At 43.7% G+C, this 19,064-nt stretch overlaps 1 protein-coding gene across 1 annotated transcript; it reads left to right on the top strand.

Annotated features, from left to right (window-relative positions):
- The first annotated feature begins 374 nt into the window (after window positions 1–374).
- LOC143927534 (uncharacterized) lies at window positions 375–15,770 on the top strand. The gene is made up of 5 exons (XM_077451649.1): window positions 375–881; window positions 2,797–3,182; window positions 3,285–3,445; window positions 8,490–8,628; window positions 13,199–15,770. The coding sequence occupies exons 1-5, from the start codon at window positions 650–652 to the stop codon at window positions 13,394–13,396; spliced, it is 1,116 nt and encodes a 371-aa protein (XP_077307775.1). The 5' UTR covers window positions 375–649; the 3' UTR covers window positions 13,397–15,770.
- Window positions 15,771–19,064: the final 3,294 nt, after the last annotated feature.

Raw genomic sequence — 19,064 nt, 5'->3', positions numbered from 1 at the left:
TGTTTGTTCAAGCCAAGCTTGGAAATCGAAAGACTCTGAGGTTTAGGAGGAAAATCACCCAGGCAGTGCTTACATTCCACTCGGCGCAGAGCAAACACCGTGTAGTCATAGCATCGGTGGCTCGCTGCCAGCTTCCAGCGGTAATAATGCACTCCGTGTCAGATTAGCTTTTCAATACTACCATTTTTTTTTGTATCCAGAACGGGATTAAAACTCGCAAACCACGCAGGTTAAATCCTCGGCGTCTCCATACCCAGAAAACAAGCGTCGGAGAGCCTCCGCGGCTTTGCATTACAAAGTCCAGCTCTGACTGTGTCAGATCCCAGTGTGACAGATAAAAGGTCGCTCACGTTTTATATACCTATTGTACGGGGAAAAAAAAAAAAAAACACAGAACGCTCTTTTGGGTGTAATATTTAGAATCCTTATTTATTTTTATTTATTTATTATTTTATTTTGTAAAAAAATTTGGATTTTTTTTACTATTGGAAAACCTATTTTTTTTTTTTTTTGTTAAGCTGAGAAGTTTAAAAAAAAAAAAAAAAGGGAAGTAAGTAGCTACAAATATTTTTCCTTTGCCGAAGTTTTTTTGTTTATTTGAATTAGAGAATTAATAAAAGACTTAAGAAAATTTTGGTAAGGTTCAGTCATGGATGGCGCCAACAGCTATGAGTCTAGCAATAGAGAAGAGGAAGGTAACGACGCGGGTGACACCGTACAGCCGCTAATCCCGGCTCTTCAGCAGAAGAGGAGGAAGTTAATTCTTCATCTAGATCTGAATAACACCATCCTGGTATCTGATACCGCCACCGGGCAAGGGCTTAGGGAAGCGCTTAATTCCTACATGAGCACTGTTACCTGGGGGCGGATAGGCAACACAGGTAGGTGGATTTTATTTTTATTGTGCCAACAAAATTTGCAGTGCTTTACAGAATACAGTAAAACCTTGGTTTGAGAGTAACTTGGTCTGAGAGCGTTTTGCAAGACAAGCAACATTTTTTAATAAATTTTGACTTTGATATACAAGCGATGTCTTGATATACAAGTAGCGTCATGTCACAACTGAGTATAAAAGAGAAGAGAGGTGACTCTAAATGTAGCAATATGGTTACATTTAAAGTGGTTGTAAACCCTTAAGCCCCGTACACACGAGAGGACTTATGTCCGACAGACTTCCGAAGGAGTCCTGCCGGAGTTCTGCTGGAGTTCCGACAGAATTCTGACGGACTTTTCGACTGAGCGGACTTGGCCACACACAATCACACCAAACTCCGACGGATTCGAACGTGATGACGTACGACTGGACTCGAATAAGGAAGTTCATAGCCAGTAGCCAATAGCTGCCCTAGCGTCGGTTTTAGTCCGTCGGAATAGCATACACACGAGCGAATTTTTCGAAGGGACCGGGTCCGGCGGAGTTCCGTCGGAAAAATTTGAAGCATGTTCCATTTCTAAAGTCTGTCAGACTTTTGCGAATCAAAAGTCCGTTGCAGCCCACACACGATCGAATAGTCTGACGGAATCAGTCCGTCGGACTTTGGATGTTGAAAAGTCCGCTCGTGTGTACGCGGCATTACAAACCACTTTGACCTACAGGTAAGCCTAGATTAAGGCTTACCTGTAGGTCCAAGAAATATCTCCCAAACCTATACGGTTTAGGAGATATTTGCCCGAAGACAGGCACCGCTATCTACGGTGCATGCGCCATAGACAGCGGCGCGCAGGCGCACTGAGCGGGGCATCGTCGATGACGGCAATGCCGCGAGTCTCGGCTCCCGCGCGCATGCGCGGGAGTGACGTCATCGCTGCTCCGGCGAATCACAGCGCCGGAGCAGCGAGACCCACGGAGACCCACCAAGAAGATGGACGCTCGGAACTACAGGGGACAGCGGTGACTTCGCTGGCTCCTGTGTCAGGTAAGTGACACATAATGGACTACTATGCGATGCATAGTAGTCCATTATGCTTTGCCTTTACAGGGAATGAAAGAGGAAGTAAACTCATCAGGGTTTACTTCCTCTTTAATGGAGGTACAACATTTAGCAACATATTGTAGACATTAGTCATTAGTAGCTATTACTCTCCTCCTCTTGCCTCGCTGAGCTCGATTACCATTCCATGTTGCCAGAAAACAGCACAGACACTTCCCCATCCTGGGCTGTTCTCACCTCGTGCTCCTCTCCATTCAGGAAATGGCTCACAGCTTCTCTCCAGCCAATGGGGAGAGGATGTGGACTATGGAAGGCGAAGTAGAAGCCCAGTACTGGAGCGTGGCTGTGGGGCCCTAGGGCAGATCTTAGCTGGATTTTGTGGAGGATATGGTAATATGATGGGGAGGCTGCAGGGGCCCCCTGGAGCTAGGGGCGGGGATGCAGTTGTGACCCCTGCAACCCCTTATGCTACGCCCATGTTCAATCATCCACATACAGAAATAGAAGGGACAATGTAAAATATTGTATGTGTAGCATCACTTTAAGTACTATTAGATACATTTTTTGGTATCAGTCCGACAACTTTCCTTGTTTGTTCCCCTAGTTCCAGTTTAAAAACGAAACGAGAGAGACCGTGGTTTTTGTGTGCCAATTAGATATATTGATGATTGAGGTCTAGTGTAGCAGATCATCCATATGTGGAAGAGTAGAAGAAAATGGTTGCCCACAGCAGCCAGTCAGATCTTATTTTTCATTTAGGCGCATCACAGTAAATTGGAAATTAGGTGTATGCTTTGTAGCCAGTTCAGGTATGACTCCTGATTAGTGGCATTGTTTTTTTTTTAATAAATTGATTTTGTTCTAGGTGAATGGGAATGGATAAGTGATCAAACCTCCGTGAAACCTCCATCCCAAGACGCTATCAATTATTACACTCAGTTTGGGCGTGATGGCTCCTTCAGTGACTCCAAGATAGGACGGGGCTTTAAGGAGGTCTTCACCCGCCACATGGACCTGTTACAGTGGCAGGGAAAGGCAGACGACCTGTTTACACAAAGAGGAGAGGATGGACAGTTGTACCACTGGATCCTGCCGTCCTTCTTCCACCTGCTCAGCACCCTCCATCAACAGGGGAGGTCATTCTCCATCATACTGAGGACCTTCGGCAGTGACCTTCCAAATGTTCTCCAATCTGTTCATGCTGCTTTAGCTGGAAAACACCCACAGTTCCCTCAGCTTCAAGAACTGCCGGTAAGTACATAAAGATTTGGGAGAGGGCCTATTATATACTATATGTCATTGAATTAAATCTGATGGTGTCTATCACTTTCCATTGTCTGGTCCATTCCCTAGCTCAGTGTGGAGCTCACTCCAGGGAAAATCCGATGCAATAAAAGGGAGACGGTGCTGACCCGGGGCACTACTCGTGTGTCCACGAAAGGAAAAGAAAGAAATATTTATGATTACTTCAACGCTATGTCTGGAATAGGAGGGTTTCAGGACCATTTCGACTGGTAAGGAGAAGAGGGAGCCCCTATGAACGGGGTCGGGTGAGAGTTCCACTCAGACTTTTCTGGCTCACCTTGGGCAACGTTTGTGATCACATACACCAGGTTTTCTGATCTATTCGACTCCTATTCCCCCCGGACGAGCCTCCACTGACACCAGTGCTCCATAGACATAGGATGGCCTATGGGCCAATGGGCAAGACTATCAGCTAATGTACAAATGGAGGCGGTAGATCTTCCAATCCCTGGTATCCATTGTTATCACAGGCCATCTTTTCCATGAAGCCAATTTGCTTCAGTTATGCCATACATGGTTCGAAATTTGGCGGTTCAGCAGGGGCCAGCCAACATTTGATTCATCTATGGGCAGGCTGATGGCACCACTGATCAACTTGGGTACAACCAACCAGTTGGATTTTTTCCATGCAATTACTGCCAAAGGGTAAAAAATCCAACTGCTTGGTTGTATCCAATTTGATCAGTGGTGCCATCAGCCTGCCCATAGATGGATCGAATGTTGGCTGGCTCTTGCTCAACCGCCAAATTTCGAACCATGTATGGGCCAGCTTAACTGAAGAAAAAATGTCTTGATGGACAATCCTTGTGCTTTGTCGGCCAGGAAGGCTCCCTGCCCCACTAAGCCCTCTTATCCCCCCAACCCCCCCCCCCCCCACCCCCCACCCCCACATGGTGGATGGAAATAAAATTGAGTTATCTATGGGCTTCTTTAACCACTTTCAGACCGGACCATTTTGCTGGCTTAAGATCAGACCACTTTTTGCGATTTGGCACTGCTTTGCTTTAACTGACAATTGCGCCGTCGTACGACGTGGCTCCCAAACAAAATTTTTTTCCACAAATAGAGCTTTCCTTTGGTGTTATTTGATCACCCTTGCGGTTTTTATTTTTTGCGCTATAAAAAAAAATAGAGCGACAATTTTTCCCTCAGTTTAGGCCAATACGTATTCTTCTACATATTTTTGGTAAAAAAAAAATCGCAATAAGCGGTTATTGATTGGTTTGCGCAAAAGTTATAGCATTTACAAAATAGGGGATAGTTTTATGGAATTTTTATTAATAATTTTTTTTTTTTTACTAGTAATGTCGGCGATCTGCGATTTTTATTGTGACTGCGACATTATGGCGGACACATCGGACATTTTTGACACATTTTTGGGACCATGGTCATTTATACAGTAATCACTGCTATACAAATGCAGTGATTCCTGTGTAAATGACACTGGCAGTGAATGGGTTAACCAGGGGGTGGCAGTGTAGGGGTTAAGTGTTCCTAGGGGTGTGTTACTAACTGTGGGGGGTTGGGCTTTGTGTTAGTGAACACTGATCTCTGCTCCAATCACATGGAGCAGAGATCAGCGTCACTTGTTGCTAGGCAGAACGGGGAGATGCTGTTTACAACGGCATCTCCCCATTCAGCCACCCCGTGAGACGATCGCGGGTATCCTCGAGTCTGCGGGACCCACGACCGGACTCACGGGGGTCCCGACCAGCACGTGAGTGCGCCCCAGCGGCAACGCCCACGCGATGGCTGGGCAGGATATAAAAATGGACGTACCTGTACGCCAATATGCCTGCCCGTGCCATTTTGCCGACGTACATCGGTGTGCGCTGGTCGGGAACTGGTTAAGGCCTGCACACACACGATAGGAAAATCAGAAGTTACATTTTGTCTGATGAACGATCTGCCGATTATCGGGTCGTTAGCATGGTGCCTTCAACAGCCGATTCCGAATTTTCGTACGACAAAAACTGAATGTGCACGCTATAAAATTGTAATGGTACATTAACACGTCGGATTTTCGTTTAACCGCTTGACCACCAGCCTCCGCAGCTATACTGCACCAGGTTGGCTCGACTGCGCAAATCGCGGTAGCTGTACGTCGGTCCCTTTAACAGCTATAGCAGGTGCGCATGCGCACTGCCGAGGCCGTTGCACGTGGCCGACAACCGCGATGTCCACCGGCCACCCACGATCACTCCACAGAGAGCCAGAACGGGGATCTGTCAATGTAAACAAACAGATCCCCATTCTGACAGGGGAGTACAGAGTGATCGTCTTTTCCTAGTGATCAGGAACAGCGATCTCTCTCTACTCCCAGTCAGTCCCCTCCCCCCACAGTTAGAAACGCCTCCCTAGGGAACCCTTAACTCCTTGATCTCCCCCATAGTGTTAACTCCTTCCCTGCCAGTGTCATTTATATATTGATCAGTGGCTATTTTTAGCTCTGATCACTGTAATAATGTCACTGGGCCCAAAAAAGCATCAAAAGTGTATGTCCGCCGAAATGTCACAGTCCCGCTAAAAATTGCTGATCACTGCCATTACTAGTAAAAAAAATAAATAATAATAATAATAAAAATGCCGTAAATAAATCCCCTATTTTGCAGACACTATAACTTTTACGCAAACCAATCAATATACGCTTATTACGATTGATTTTATATTTTTTTACCAAAAAGATGTAGAAGAATACATATTGGCCTAAACTGATGAAGACTTTCTTTAAAAAAAAAAAAAAAAAAATGATATTTATTATAGAAAAAAAGTAAAAAATATTGTTTTTTTTTTCAAAATTGTCTGCCTTTTTTTTTGTTTAAAGCACCAAAAAACAAAAACCGCAGAGGTGATCAAATGGCATCAAAAGAAAGCTCTGTTTGTGGGGAAAAAAAGGACTTAAATTTTGATTGTGCACATCGTCACACGACCGTGCAATTGTCAGTTAAAACGACGCAGTGCCGTATCGCAAAAAGTGGCCTGGTCATTAAGGGGGTAAATCCTTCCGGGGCTGAAGTGGTTAATTAGTACAGTTTTCCTCCGAAAAAAATCGTAAGAGCAAGACTACGCATGCTCGGAAATGAAAGAATACACATACAAAACAATTCAACACATTACATCCCTTCTGAAGTTGAATTCTGTCATATGAGAATTTTTCGTATGTTGAGTAACCTCTTCACTTTCGATATAAGACTAGCATGCAACAAAAAACAGGCGAACGTTCGTCCGAAAATCTGATCGTATGTATGAGGCTTTAGGCTGCTCACAAATACCAGAAAGCACCCCGAAAAGGAGGGCGGTCTTAAAATCCAGCTATACAGGAAACAGAAGAAGAACCACAACAATAGTTCGAGAGTTCCAAAGCAACGCTTTATCAAATAACTGATACAAAGCCAACACGTTTCAGGGGTTCAGACACTCCCCTCTTCTTCAGGGCTTATGTATTGCATAATCTGAAATGTGGCTGGACTTGACTGAAATGAAATAATAGTTATTTAATATAGTGCATGAATTTTTGTAACTGGCAATCTATTTGGCAGGAGATTCATGTGTTGGTGACCCTCAGAGGTCCGGGGGGGTAAAGCTGGAAGGGCAGGATAAAGACCCTACATGATGACCCAGGGTGTCCACTGGGGAAAAAAAAGAGATGAGATGGTAGAGTATAGTATGTTCATATTATTATTATTATTATTATTGCCAAAAAGTAGTGGTTTATGTGGGGGGGGGGGGGTAACTTGTATTCAGTGAGGTTGTGGTAAGACACTCAACCTTCCATGGGTACAAGTGGATAATAGCCGTCTTCATACAGGATAGAGTTGGCCGCTCTCGATGTTTGGGGCATCCCAGTCCTCGGAGGGGCCCTCAGGGGGTTGGTGATATACTTGTTGTTTTGGAAAAGGCCAAAAAACCTGTTGGTTATCCAAATGTCAGAGCCCATTTAGGATGTGTAGTAGGATCGCGGTGTGTGTAAAGGATGGGTCGGAGTCATCATATTTGATGAACATTAGAAGTTGAATTTTGGGGCTAAAACTTGCCACTGCCTCAGTTTAAGGGTTTAAGGTTGGAAGCGCCTGAATCCCTAAAATATTTTTTTTCTTTCACTTGATTATTTAATAAAATGTCGCTTTGGGCTCTTTAACCATTGGTGTGGCCTTCCTATTCCTGTATAGTTGGCTCTAATGTCTACGAGCATCCTAAAGCCTCATACACACGATAGGACTTTGTACAAACTTTCCCTTGGATTTTTGTACAAAGGGCGTCGGCTGTGAACTTGTATTGCATTCACACTTTTTCAGCCAACTTTCACCAAATCATGTGGTTTTTCTGCTCTTTACTGCCACCTTTGGTCAACTTCTGTATTGTTGTCTGATCTTTTGCATTGGTTCTGAGCATGCGTGTTTGTACTTTGTACAAAAGTCCTATGGTTTTCTGTACACACGATCAGACTTTGCTCCATAGGACTTTTGTTGCCAGAAAGTTTGTCCGTTCGCACAGCCAACAAAAGTCCGATGAAAACCAAAAAAGTTTGTCGGATGTTGCTCCAAAACAGCTAATTTGCATGTTTGTTGTCAAAAAGTCAGATCGTGTGTATGGGCCTTTAGAACGACGGTCAGGAAACTAGCATTGTCAAAAAGTATGGGCCTTTAGATTGCTCCAGGTCAGTGACTTTGAAAGCACTGAAGTCAGAGTGTAAAGCCTCATATACACGGTCGGACTTTGTACAAACTTTCCCGTGGACTTTTGTATAAAGGGCGTTGGCTGTAAGTTTGTATTGCACACACACGATCGGACTTTTTAGGCAACAAACACGAATGTAGTGACGTTTCAACGTACTGATGACACTTCAAAAGAGGACGTTCAATTACTCCAGCGCCACCTTTGGTCAACTTCTGTATTGTAGTCTGATCTTTTGCATTGGTTCTGAGCATGCGTGTTTGTACCTTGCACAAAAGTCCGATGGTTTTGCGTACACACGATCGGACTTTGCTCCATCGGACTTATGTTGTCAAAAAGTTTGTCCGTTCGCACAGCCAACAAAAGTCCGATGAAAATGGAAAAAGTTTGTCCGATGGAGCGTACACACGGTCGGATGTTGCTCCAAAACAGCTAATTTGCATGTTTGTTGTCAAAAAGTCCGATCGTGTGTGTATGGGTCTTAAGAACGACGGTCAGGAAACTAGCATTTTCTATGTGATACCCTGTATATCAGGACAGGTTCGCTTTAACATACTACATTCCATCCTCTTTTAATAGGTGGGCAAGAAACAGCTTTACAAATTCTGGAGGGAAGCCGTTATGGATTGATCCCAATGACTGCGATAATCTGCATATCATCATAGATGACAATATCCGTCTGACTGAAGATGAAACCGATACAATTGTGAATAGCCGGGTGAGTTCCATGGAAGTCATTATACAGTGCCTTGCGAAAGTATTCGGCCCCCTTGAACTTTTCAACCTTTTGCCACATTTCAGGCTTCAAACATAAAGATATAAAATTTTAATTTTTTGTGAAGAATCACCAACAAGTGGGACACAATTGTGAAATGGAATGAAATCTATTGGGTAATTTAAACTTTTTTAGCAAATAAAAAACTGAAAAGTGGTGCGTGCAAAATTATTCGGCCCCTTTACTTTCAGTGCAGCAAACTCACTCCAGAAGTTCAGCGAGGATCTCTGAATGATCCAATGTTGTCCTAAATGACTGATGGTGATAAATAGAATCCACCTGTGTGTAATCAAGTCTCTGTATAAACGCACCTGCTCTGTGATAGTCTCGGGGTTCTGTTGAAAGCGCAGAGAGCATCATGAAGACCAAGGAACACACCAGGCAGGGCCGTAATACTGTTGTGGAGAAGTTTAAAGCCGGATTTGGATACAAAAAGATTTCCCAAGCTTTAAACATCCCAAGGAGCACTGTGCAAGTGATCATTTTGAAATGGAAGGAGTATCAGACCACTGCAAATCTACCAAGACCTGGCCGTCCCTCTAAACTTTCAGACAAGGAGAAGACTGATCAGAGATGCAGCCAAGAGGCCCATGATCACTCTGGATGAACTGCAGAGAACTACAGCTGAGGTGGGAGAGTCTGTCCATAGGACAACAATCAGAGTGGCAAGAAGAAAGCCATTTCTCAAAGATATCCATAAAAAGTCTCGTCTAAAGTTTGCCACAAGCCACCTGGGAGACACACCAAACATGTGGAAGAAGGTGCTCTGGTCAGATGAAACCAAAATCCAACTTTTTGCCCACAATGTAAAACGATATGTTTGGCGTAAAAGCAACACAGCTCATCACCCTCAACACACCATCCCCACTGTCACACATGGTGGTGGCAGCATCATGGTTTGGGCCTGCTTTTCTTCAGCAGGGACAGGGAAGATGGTTAAAATTGAGGGGAAGATGGATGCAGCCAAATACAGGACCATTCTGGATGAAAACCTGAAACTGGGACGGAGATTTATCTACCAACAAGACAATGATCCCAAACATACAGCAAAATCTACAAAGGAATGGTTCACAAATAAACGTATCCAGGTGTTAGAATGGCCAAGTCAAAGTCCAGACCTGAATCCAATCGAGAATCTGTGGAAAGAGCTGAAAACCGCTGTTCACAAACGCTCTCCATCCAACCTCACTGAGCTCGAGCTGTTTTGCAAGGAAGAATGGGCAAGAATTTCAGTCTCTCGATGTGCAAAACTGATAGAGACATACCCCAAGCCACTTGCAGCTGTAATCGCAGCAAAAGGTAGCTCTACAAAGTATTAACGCAAGGGGGCCGAATCATTTTGCACGCCCCACTTTTCATTTTTTTATTAGTTAAAAAAGTTTCAAAAATCCAATAGATTTCATTCCACTTCACAATTGTGTCCCACTTGTTGGTGATTCTTCACAAAAAATAAATTTTTTTATATCTTTATGTTTGAAGCCTGAAATGTGGCAAAAGGTTGAAAAGTTCAAGGGGGCCGAATACTTTCGCAAGGCACTGTAGTAAATGTTACCAATGCTAACGCTTTTCTATCATTAAGAAAACAGTTTAAATCTGATCTCCAGGATTAGCTTCAGTTTTTAAAAAAAATTGTTTGATCGGGCCAAGCTGGCCAAAACAAACTATTTCCTTTATTAACATGTTTGGCCGTTGGGTGTGTTGAATTAGCTGAAGCTACAGAAGTATACAGCACTGTGTTCTGGGTGCGAGAGGAGACTTTCCTGACGCCCACCTGGAACAAAATGGCATCGGTTTGAGCTACGCTCAGCCATTCATAGGCAGCTTTGTATTCTATTAATGAAGCCAGACGGAGAAAGCTTTTTGGTCATTGATAGAATACAAAGCTGCCTAAGAATGTCTAAGTGCCGCTGAGACCGACGCTATTTCGTTCCAGGGTGTGAGACGGGAAGGTTGCCTCTCGTTCCCGGGACACAAGGCTGTATACTTGTGTAGCCTCAGATACATACAGATTATAAAGCACACCCAACGGCCACACATGTTAGTAAGGGAGATCGTTCATTTGGGCCAGCTTGGTTCTAACAAACAAGTTAAACTGAAACTAAACCTGGAGATCAGTTTTAAAAGTGTATCTCCATTTTTCTGGTGGAAAAACAATCTCCTCTGAATGGAGGGCTGTGTTTTCCCACGCAGGGCTGTACAGGTGTTCCATGCATCCATCCCCATGCATGCATTCCAATTGCTGGCAACTGGATCTCAAAAGCTGCATAGACAGTCGCTGCTCCCAATTTGACATCAGGGCCGTGAACCCCACACCATGTCCTTTCCAAAGAGATTTCTGAATGGGATGGTCAGCCTTCATTATAATGGACTGAGCAAATCTTATGCCCCATACACAAGGTTGGACATTCCGACCACAAAATCCGTTGGATTTTTTTCCGACAGATTTTGGACAAAACTTGTCTTGCATACACACTGTCACACAAAGTTGTCGGAAAATCCGATCGCTCGGAACGAGGTGACATACAAAACGTACGACGGGACTACGTAGAGGTCAGTAGCCAATAGCTTTCGTCTCCAAATCACTTTGTGCGTCGGAATTCTCTACACACGATCGGAAAAAGTCAGATCGGATTTTGTTGTTGCAAATTTTTTAGATCCAGCTCTCAAACTTTTTCTGTCAGAAATTCTGACAGAAAAAGTCCGATAGAGCCCACACACGATCGGATTTTTCCGACAACATATTTCGATCTGACTTTTTCAGTTGAAATTTTCAAACGTGTGTACGGGGCATTAGAGTTTGTTCATGCGCTATCTTCTAGACCCCACATCTCTTCATAAAGAGGACCAGTCACAGACTATTCCTATTACAAGGGATGTGTTACACCCCTTGTAATAGGAATAAAAGTGATCAAAACTTTTTTTTTTTTTTTTAAAGGGAAAGTGTAAAAATAAAAAAAGTAAAATAAACAATAACAAAAAATGTATCTCCCCATCTCGCGTGCTCACACACAGAAGCGAATGCATACGTAGGTCGCGCCCGCATATGTAAATTACGTTCAAACCACACATGTGAGGTATCACCGCGAACGTTGGAGGGAGAGCAATAATTCTAGCCTAGGGGAGATACATTTTTTGTTATTGTTTATTTTACTTTTTTTATTTTTACACTTTCCCTTTAAAAAAAAAAAAAAAAGTTTTGATCACTTTTATTCCTATTACTTTCTCTAATGCCGCGTACACACGGTCAGACTTTCCAGAAAAAAAAAGTCAGACGGAATCATTTCATCGGCTATAACGATCGTGTGTGGGCTTCAGCTGCCTTTTTTTTTTTTTATTCTGACGGATCTACAAATAGAACATGTTAGGAATTGGTTCCGTCGGAAAGATTTCAATCGGGAAAACCGTTCGTCTGTATGCTGTTCTGACGGACCAAAAACTATGCAAGGGCAGCTATTGGCTACTGGCTATTGAACTTCCTTTTTCTAGTCCCGTCGTACGTGTTGTACGTCACTGCGTTCTAAACGATCGGACTTTGGTGTGATCGTGTGTAGGGAAGACAGCTTGAGCAGAATTCTGTCAGAGAAACCTTCAGAGTTTATTCCGATGGACAAACCGATCATGTGTACATGGCATAACTCCAAGGCCAATAATAAATAAAACGTCATCATTCTGCAACATGTCTGGTTGACGAACGGCCGTGCAGAAACGAACTGAAAAGCGCGAAATGAAAGGTGTGAAATGAAAAACTCGATTCAACATCATCACCAAACGTCTACTAACACGAAAAACCATCAGTGTTTATTCTGATGGAAAAAAACGGTCGTGCGTATGTAGCATCACTCTAAACATGTAACCTGTAAAAAAAAATAAAAAAATTTAAAGTGTTGCCTATGGAGATTTTTAAGTACGAAGATTGGCGCTATTCCACGAGTGTGTGCAATTTTAAAGCGTGGCATGTTGGGTATCTATTTACTTGGCATAACATCCTCTGTCACATTATACAAAAAAATTGGGCTAACTTTACTGTTCTCTTTTTTTTATATATTTATTTTTTTCATTCAGGAAAGTGTTATTTTTTTTATTTTTTTAAAAACGATTTTAAAAATCGCTGCGCAAATACCATGTGGCATAAAAAGTTGTAACGACCACCTGTTTATTCTTTAGGGTCTCTGCTAAAATAATAAAAAAAAAAAAAAAAAAAAAATATATATATATATATATATATATATATATATATATTATATGTGTGTATATATATATATATGTATGTGTGTGTATATACATACATACATATATATATATGTGTGTGTGTGTGTGTATGTATATATGTATGTATATATGTGTGTATGTGTATATATATATATATATATATATAATGTTTTGGGGTTCTTAGTAATTTTCGAGAAAAAAAATGATGCTTTATACATGTAGGAGAGGGGTGCTGGAATCTGCGCGGTATTGAAGTGGTTAAGAGTTTAGTTCCACTTTTGTAACATTTCTCCACCTGTCTCAGGTACTTCTGGACAACGGTAAAGGGAAGGCGTCCAGGAATGCCCCCACGTCGGAGCTCTATGACATCTGCTTGGTGCAGACGGATCTCCTCCGAGCCATCGCGGAGAAGGACTACTTCCTAGACTGTGTCCGAGCCTGCGAGGAGAATTATGAGACTTACTTCCAGAAATGTCTGCTGCGTAGGCTGAGCTACGGCTGAGCGCTCTTCATTTTTCATTTATATGATGTACTGATCTATTATTTATTTAGTTTTTTTTTTTTTTTTTTTGCTGTTTTGTTATTTAAAAGTTTATCCACTCTCTCTCAGGGAGCCATCTCCGGATGCATTATGGGTCACGTAAAGAAAAGGAGACTTGTTTTCTGACTTAGTCTTATTTGGACTTTCTGATTAGTTTGCTGAACTCCCAAGTAGTTATAAAAAAAAATAAAAAATAAAACAATACAGTTCTGTATCCCTGTAAAAATGTATTTTTACATAATGCTAGCATAAGTGCCCAAATCGCTCTTGCTATTAGCTGCCTTTCATCCCTTGCACAGTAGATGGAGAGGGTCAGCACTCGGAGCCAATTCAGTTGTGCTATATGCATATGTGCAGACAGGAGGAGAGAGCAGAGTGAGCAAAACTGATTAGATATCGGCGTGTTGCTGCTTTTTTTTTTGTCCAGTTGTGGCAACACTGTTGCAAAGAAAGCGGTTTCACCCTCCTGCCTATACTGTCTGGTAGAGGTACATTAAAGTGGTGTTGCCCCCCAAAAAATAAAACTACTTAAAATTCTTAAAAAAAAAAAAAAAAAATAATTGGCAAAAAAAAAATTTTTTACTCACCTCTAAATACCGGTTGCTAGGGGGTCCCTCGTAGTCTGCCTTCTTCATTGCCCGGGCTGGTGACATCACTTCCCCTCGCGCCGCACATTCACCTGGGACCTGTCACGTGTCCCAGGTGACTGTACGGCATATCACGGCGCCCTGCGCCGCTCACGCATGCGCAGTGGGTGCCCGGCTGTGAAGCCACAGCCGGGTGCCCACAGTATGCATGACGGCGCCGCGAGCGGAGCGGGGAGCGAGGGGGGGGGCTTCGTTCCCCCGCATCGCTGGACCCTGGGGCAGGTAAGTGTGCGATTATTAAAAGCCAGCAGCTGCAGTATTTGTAGCTGCTGACTTTTTTAATTTTTTTTTTTTAGGGGGTACCCCACTTTAATTACAAGGATGCCTGAACAGAATTACAAATTCTTTGGCAGATAAGACAATTCACATGTGTGTTATTGCTGTACAGTGTGGAGTTCAGCATAAAAATATACAGAAAAACCTTGGATTGTGAGCATAATTCATTCCACAAACATGCTTGTAATCCAAAGCACTCTTATATCAAAGTGAATTTCCCCATAAGAAATAATGGAAACTCAGATGATTCGTTCCACAACCATTTATTCATAAATCCTTCAATTTATAGTCCATATAAAAAGATTATAGCAATGTGATAGGTCGTGCAACCATAAAATGTCCATCCACAACTGGAAGCCTCCACAAGGGGATTAGAAGCAAAATCCAGCAGGAGCTCCAGAGTATAAAAGAGAAGAGAGGCGTCTCTAAGGGCAGCACAGTGGTGTAGTGGTTAGCACTTTTCACCTAGCAGCAATAGGGTTGCTGGTTCAAATCCTGACCACGGCACCATCTGCCTGGAGTTTGCATGTTCTCCCTGTGCCTGCGTGGGTTTCCTCCGGGTACTCCGGTTTCCTCCCACACTCCAAAGACATGCAGGTAGGTTAATTAGACCTTGTCTAAAAAAATTGGCCTTAATATGTGTATGTCAATGTTGTATGTGTTTGTAAGCATGTCAGGACCTTACAGGGTAAAAGGACCATGCAAAAGCCACAGATGGACTCTGGTGGCAAGAAAGCACCCTGAGACAGTTCAGTTCACATAGGTAGCGCTATATAAGTCACTCACTCACTAAGTGTAGCAATATGGTTACTGAAGGTACAACATTTAGCAACTCTCATGGTTGATGATTAAAAAAAGGCACATCTAATATGCAGGGATCCGGGGTAAAGCTGTCCGCATAGACCATCCCCCTCACTGCCGGCTCTCACCGCTGCCAGTCTGCAGCCATGACCGGGAAGACTACCCTGCAGTAGAGCGATCTCAAAGCGAGGCGTGGAGCGCAGCATGCAAGGGATGATGTCAATGGCGGTGAGGAGGGAGGTCTATGTGGACAGCTTTACCCCGGATCCCTGCATACTTAGATATGCCTTTTTTAATTATCAACCATGAGAGTTGCTAAATGTTGTACCTTCATTAAATGTAACCATATTGCTACACTTAGAGGCGCCCCTCTTCTCTTTTACACTCAGTTGTGACATGACACTACTTGTATAGCAATTCAAAATTGTATTATAACTGTATTGTCTCCCTTTTTATATTGTAAAGCACTGCACTGTTGTAGCACTAAAACTTGCTATATAAATCCTGTATAATAATGCGGTTTTTGGTTGTAACATGACAAAATGTGTAAAATGTCAAGTGGTATGAATACTTTTTCAAAGCACTGAAATAAAAATTTAGGAACCCGAAAATTCAGGATCTACTTGGCTGAAATCGACTGTTTTAAAATGTGTGTGTGTGTGTATATATATATATATGTATAAATAATTATACAGAGAGAGATTTTTATATATATATATATATATATATATATAAAATTGTATTTGATTTGACTTTTTAATTAATATCATTAATTTAAATAATTTAAATGAATATGAGTTTGTCAGCCATTATCGGCACCTTTTTTGAAGCGGCGCTAAAAATCCCGCTTGCTGCATTATTGGTGCATATTTTGCCACCATTGAAATGCATTGAAAACACAGCAGGAAAGCATTAAAAAATTCACCTCGGTTGTGATTTTTTGAGTCACAAGACCCATAAAAAACACACCATAAGCCAGGTAAAATCATGACAGCAGGATCAAAGCCGTTTTTCGGCAGACATTATCAGCACTTTTTTTTTTCTTTTGGCACAATGTAAAAAGCCCTATCTTTGCCCGATTAATTTTTGGCAGCTAAAATTCAGGGCATTATATATATATATATATATATATATATATATATATATATATATATATATATATATATATATATATATATATATACACATACATACATACATACATACATATATACACTGTGTGTGTGTGTATATATATATATATATATATATATAATTAGGGCTGTGGAAATTAAAGATTAATTCCTCGATTAATTTTTTTGATCGATCAAAATTCTTTTGATCGGTACTCACCTCTCCGCCGGCTTCCAGGTCTTCAGGGAGTTCCATCGGAAATCTGGTGACGTCACGGACATCGACGTCACTGGACTCCTCCCCCCTTGCCCAAGTGCCTCCGTCTGCTAACGAAGGGAAGGGGGGAGGAGTCCGGTGACATTGAAGTTCTGATTGAACGTAACGCGTACGGGGGAGGAGCTACACATGACGTCACCCTCTGCTGCCCTACGGAACTAACGCGATTGTCGGCTTTACATGCTGTGTTTTTATCATCTTTATGTGAGTAGTTTGTGTTTGAACACAAAAATGAAATCTTATACTTAAGCGGTGAGCACTGAGATCTTTTCTTTCTACCCATGACCCGGCGTTCTTGCTGAGATCTAAGGAGACGTGAGAGAAGTTTATGCTCCATGTTAACCCTTTTGATACCCGCTTGCATGACCACCTGTTTGCACTGGGGTCCATGCCATAAGGTGAGAGAGTGATTAGTTAGACTGGAGGTGGAGGGATTGTCACACTACTGTGGAAAAAAAAAAGACTTACGTCTAGTGATGGACGAACTTCCGACGGGACGTTTCGCGAACGCGAAACGCGAACGGACACAAACGTTCGCGAAAACGACCGTTCGCCGCGGGCTCCATTGACTTCAATGGGAGGCGAATTTCGCAAACCTTTAGGTCGAATTTGCGGCCACGGGGTAATTATTAGGGGGTAGCACGTAGTCCCACCACCTGGACAATAGCATAATACATGTATGAGGTGAATTTGGGATCGATAACTACAAGCATTTTTTTTTTATTTGGGAAATTGTTCTGACAATTCAGGACTATGGAGCTAATGAAGGCAATGGAGGAGAGGGAAGGTCAGGGACCAGGGTAGGCAAACAAGAGGGTGCAGGAGATACAGAGCACTGACAGCAGCACCGTAATACAGAGCACTGACATCAGCACCGTGACATACAGCGCTGACAGCAGCTCCGTGACATACAGCGCTGACAGCAGCTCCGTGACATACAGCGCTGACAGCAGCTCCGTGACATACAGCGCTGACAGCAGCTCCGTGACATACAGCGCTGACAGCAGCTCCGTGACATACAGCGCTGACAGCAGCTCCGTGACATACAGCGCTGACAGCAGCTCCGTGACATACAGCGCTGACAGCAGCTCCGTGACATACAGCGCTGACAGCAGCTCCGTGACATACAGCGCTGACAGCAGCTCCGTGACATACAGCGCTGACAGCAGCACCGTGACATACAGCGCTGACAGCAGCTCCGTGACATACAGCGCTGACAGCAGCTCCGTGACATACAGCGCTGACAGCAGCTCCGTGACATACAGCACTGACAGCAGCTCCGTGACATACAGCGCTGACAGCAGCTCCGTGACATACAGCGCTGACAGCAGCTCCGTGACATACAGCGCTGACAGCAGCTCCGTGACATACAGCGCTGACAGCAGCTCCGTGACATACAGCGCTGACAGCAGCTCCGTGACATACAGCGCTGACAGCAGCTCCGTGACATACAGCGCTGACAGCAGCTCCGTGACATACAGCGCTGACAGCAGCTCCGTGACATACAGCGCTGACAGCAGCTCCGTGACATACAGCGCTGACAGCAGCTCCGTGACATACAGCGCTGACAGCAGCTCCGTGACATACAGCGCTGACAGCAGCTCCGTGACATACAGCGCTGACAGCAGCACCGTAAGCAGCCCCAGGAGGAAGTCAGCACAGCACAGGGATGGTGTGATCCCCTCATAATAAGAACCCCCAGGAGGAAGTCAGCACAGCACAGGGATGGTGGGAGCCCCTCATAATAAGAACACCCAGGAGGAAGTCAGCACAGCACAGGGATGGTGGGAACCCCTCATAATAAGCAGCCCCAGTAGAAATATGACACCGCTCAACCTCTTCAAAGAGGAGGGTAGGGGCATATAGTACGGTGTGCTTTTTTGGGTCAGGGAAGTGAGCCAAATGAATTAAGAAGGTCTGTGTGCTTGATTCCAAAAATTGTTTATAGACATATACATGGTCTACTGATCACATGTGTTGAATTCCTCCGAGATCCATGCCTCATTCATTTTTAGAAATGTGAGGTAGTTAACACTGTGGTGAGCTAGGCGAGTACGCTTATCGGTCACAATCCCCCCTGCTGCGCTGAACGTCCTTTCGGACAGGACACTGGATGAGGGGCAAGCCAACAGTTCGATTGCAAATTGGGCAAGCTCTGGCCAGAGGTCAAGCCTGCCCACCCAGTAGTCTAGGGGTTCATCACTCCTCAGAGCGTCCACATCGGCCGTTAACCCAATGTAGTCGGACACCTGACGGTCTAGGCGTTCCCTGATGCTGGATCCGGATGACACCTGTCGATGGGTCGGCTGAAAGAATGACCTCATATCCGAAGTCACCAACACATCTTCAAACCGGCCTCTTCTTGCAGGCGCTGTTGGATTGGTACCCGCAAATCCTTCTCTGGGAGTGGGAATTGCTCCTCTGCCAGCGCACGCAAAAGCAGAATGCAGCATTTCTCGAAGCAAGGCCTGGAAGTGCTGCATTCTGACAGCCCTCTGCGACGGCGGTAACATTTC

The sequence above is a fragment of the Lithobates pipiens genome, unplaced genomic scaffold (genome assembly GCF_037356315.1).
Source record: "Lithobates pipiens isolate NorthernLeopardFrog02 unplaced genomic scaffold, aLitPip1_a1.2 Scaffold_23, whole genome shotgun sequence".
NCBI lineage: Eukaryota > Metazoa > Chordata > Amphibia > Anura > Ranidae > Lithobates > Lithobates pipiens.
Note: the sequence above shows the minus strand (reverse complement) of the source record. Positions and strands in the feature narration are given on the sequence as shown.

Bases quoted from the DNA above. Each gene is read 5' to 3' on its own strand.
- LOC143927534 (XM_077451649.1), top strand. From the start codon at position 650: ATGGATGGCGCCAACAGCTATGAGTCTAGCAATAGAGAAGAGGAAGGT. The intron at 882-2,796 runs GTAGGTGGATTT...ATTTTGTTCTAG, and splicing joins GGGGCGGATAGGCAACACAG to GTGAATGGGAATGGATAAGT. The intron at 3,446-8,489 runs GTAAGGAGAAGA...CTCTTTTAATAG, and splicing joins TTTCAGGACCATTTCGACTG to GTGGGCAAGAAACAGCTTTA.